This window comes from Psammomys obesus, unplaced genomic scaffold (assembly GCF_907164565.1).
Source record: "Psammomys obesus unplaced genomic scaffold, mPsaObe1.curated_primary_1811, whole genome shotgun sequence".
In the NCBI taxonomy this organism is placed as follows: domain Eukaryota; kingdom Metazoa; phylum Chordata; class Mammalia; order Rodentia; family Muridae; genus Psammomys; species Psammomys obesus.
The window spans coordinates 2,860,578-2,863,741 of record NW_026585691.1 but is presented as its reverse complement, the minus strand read 5'-3'; the positions used below and the strand labels follow the sequence as shown (position 1 = coordinate 2,863,741).

The 3,164-nt window shown below is 51.7% G+C and overlaps 1 protein-coding gene across 4 annotated transcripts in view; it reads right to left on the bottom strand.

The window, feature by feature from the left end:
• The window catches only part of Clpx (caseinolytic mitochondrial matrix peptidase chaperone subunit X), a 35,874-nt gene extending 33,648 nt beyond the window's left edge, over positions 1-2,226 (bottom strand). For all 4 annotated transcript variants that reach the window (XM_055597504.1, XM_055597531.1, XM_055597521.1 and 1 more), the window contains exon 1: positions 1,950-2,226. In XM_055597504.1, coding sequence (XP_055453479.1) covers positions 1,950-2,028 — 79 coding nt within the window. In that variant the 5' untranslated portion in view covers positions 2,029-2,226. The remainder of the gene's footprint in view (positions 1-1,949) is intronic.
• Between the last annotated feature and the right edge of the window lie 938 nt (positions 2,227-3,164).

Genomic DNA, 3,164 nt, shown 5'->3' with positions numbered 1-3,164 from the left:
GAAAGGAAAGGAAAGGAAAGGAAAGGAAAGGAAAGGAAAGGAAAGGAAGAAGTAAGGAAGGAAGGAAGGAAGGAAGGAAGGAAGGAAGGAAGGAAACTAAAAATTAGGTAGGTGCCCTATATAATCAGGAAAAAAACTATAGGTACCAAAATGTTTGACTCCTTCATTCAGACCTTTTTATGAAGTGACACCCTTTGTCTTTTTGTTTGGTTGGTGGTTTTTGTTTTGTTTTTCAAGACAGGGTTTCTCTGTGTAACCCTAGCTACCCTGGAACCTGCTGTGTAGACCAGGCTGGCTTCAAACTCAGAGTCCATTTGCCTGCCTCCTGAGTGCTGGGATTCAGGCTGTGAGTCACCACTGCCTGGGGGAAGGGACACCCTTTGTACAAAGATTGAAGAAAGTCAGAAACTGAAGAAATTACATGCAATACTACAATTCTGTCACCCAAATTCAGGGTCAACACTGTCACTAAGTACTTTTAAATGGCAAACTACTTCAGAATGCACATATTTAAAATGCAAAGTGACCTGATATATATCAAGCACATTTAAAATTGGTATGTTTGTCTGTAGGCTCTTAACACTTGCAGGACTCTACTCTCTCAGGTGTGAGACTTAGCAGTAAATGCCTTTATTTGCTGAGCTATCTTTCCAACCCACATGTTGAGTCCATTTAAAAATATGTACCAGCCGGGCGTGGTGGCACATGCCTTTAACCCTGGCAATTGGGGGAAGTGACAGGTGGATCTGAATTCAAGGCCAAGCCTGGTTTACAGAGTGAGCTCCAGATGTACTTGCCTCTGCCTCTGGGACTGCTGGGATTAACAGGCCGTGCCACCACCTCCAGGCTGACTCTAGGAATTTTTGGCTTAAATCCTATAAGGAACTCCCTCCTGATCAAAACACATTACCCTTTTTAAGGCTGTTGTCTACTTCACCAAATTCAAACGAAGAATCTACTATCCCTAGCACCAAACGGGAAAATAACTTAAGCCCTCAACAAATGTGTGCTAAATATATGGGTTAAAATTGTTTACAAATCAAGCCTCAAAACTGGGACATCCACTTGTTGCGGTGTGGCAATGTTTTAAAACGAAGTCCTACACTTACGTGTCAATACAAAGTGTTTCCACCCACATCACTCCATTTCGTGTATGTCATAAGCTGCCAAATATACATTTAGTAATCTATGACGCTTTAGAGTTAATCCAAAAAATTAGGAAAACAGCTCTTATTGATCCAAGAGTCGCCATGAAAAGACGTCTAAGTTCGGTCTAGGAAGACCTAGCCTCACAATCTGATATGCACAGACTTGAAGAAGACAAACACGGGTTTTATTCGGGGACTCTCTTGGCAGGTGTGCACTGTCACAGGTCCTGATGAACACAGAAGCAAAGTAAACAAGAGCCACTCTTAGTGGCCGACCCCGGCTGTCAAACTGGGGGAGCGGGCGAACGACTGTTGCTATGTGTAAGTACTTGAATTCCAGCGGTCGTTCTCTCCCACTCCCCCAGCTGCTTTCCCGGACCCCCGAAGTCTGCCAAATAACCGCAAGGCCAGGGAGCTGTGCTTACGTCCCAGGGTCGCCGGCCGCACGCACAATGACAGTGACACCCTTGCGCTGCCTGAGTCCCGGACAACCGGGAACGCGGAGGCCCCCTAAAGTGACAGGCCCCGGGAGGGCTGGGCGAGGGTCACTTTTTAGCGAGTGAGCGCCGCACTCGTTCCCTCTCCCCGAGCTGAGGCGGTATGGCCCCGTTCCAGCCCCACTCCGTAGGCCTGAGAGCGCACGGGCGGTCGACAGCACACAGGGTTTCCGTCAAAACCCGACAGCCGGGTCCTCCAGAGGCTCGCCGCGCCTCGCAGCCCTCACGTCCTCCTCCCCGGGGGCCCCCACCGGCCCACTCCCCCGGAGCCCGAGCGGGCTTCGGCTCGGGACTACTTCGTTACCTCTGTGCGCGGAGGTGAGCGAGGTGGTGAGCAGCCGGGCGGCCGCTGCGCCGCAGGTACAAGCACCGCAACCGGACATCTCCGCGGGGCCTAGGCCGGGGCTCCGCGCCCTGCGGACCGAGGGGGCTCAGCGGCCCGCCTGGGCCGCTCGAGGGCTGCGCTGGCCGGCTCCGCTCCCTTCCGCCAGCTCTCTGCTGGCGCAGCGTTTCCCCCACCAGGCAGCCAGGCCCGGGCGATCCTGCCCCACCGCCGTCTACTCGCCGGGGTAGACACCTCCCCTCCTCCCCTCCCTCCTACTCTCCCCCATTCCCCGCCTACCCCGGCCGGGGAGCGTGCGCGCGCCTGCGTCCTAAGCCCGGGGGTGGGCGTGGGCACACGCCGCGCATGCGTAGAGACTAACGTGAGGGCAGAAAATGGGGGCGGTAACCTGGGCACCAATGAGCGCGCTACGGCAAGCGGCGAACCCAAACTTTCGCGGTCGCGCAATTTCTCGGGAAGTCCCTATAGTCTGATGTTGAAAAGTTTTAGACCAAAAGAGATGTGTGTCGGGACTTGTCCCTACGCTTCTCAGGAGCAGGGAAAGTAAGAGCGAAAAAAGGTGAGGACGTTTTTTAAGTGATCCGAAGACTGAGAATGTAGTTCAGTGGTAAAGGCCCTAATCCCACATAACATACACATTGATAAAGAGACAATAACCACCAGGCGCTTGCACATCAGCAAGTTCCTTTCCTCATGGACTACATCCTGGCTTCCTTTAGCTCTCTTATTTGTTCACTTGAAGTGTGGAAATGGTCACTTAGTCCCACTCCCCACCCCCAGCAGCAACTGTTGGAATAGATACAGCTTTTCCTTGTTCTTTCAAGCTTCGTGATGATAAAATTTTCAGTTGTTGCTAGTTGCTTGTATTTTGTTGTTGTTTGGTTCGTTGGTGGGTTCACTTTTTCCAGACTGGGTTTCTCTGTGTGGCCCTGGCTGTCCTGGAACTTACTCTATAGACCATGCTGACCTTGAACTCAGCTGTCTGCCTCTGTCTCCAGAGCGCCGGCGTGCACCACTACTGTGGGCGGCTGTATGGCTTTTGTTTGAGCTTGACTGGGGTCTTAAGCCAGAGTAAATATGCTTCTTTTGTATAAGAATCTGATCAACTCTCAAACGCCAAATTGCTATGTCGGGGAAAATGACTTTGAACATCTGATGCTTATGCTTCCACCTCTA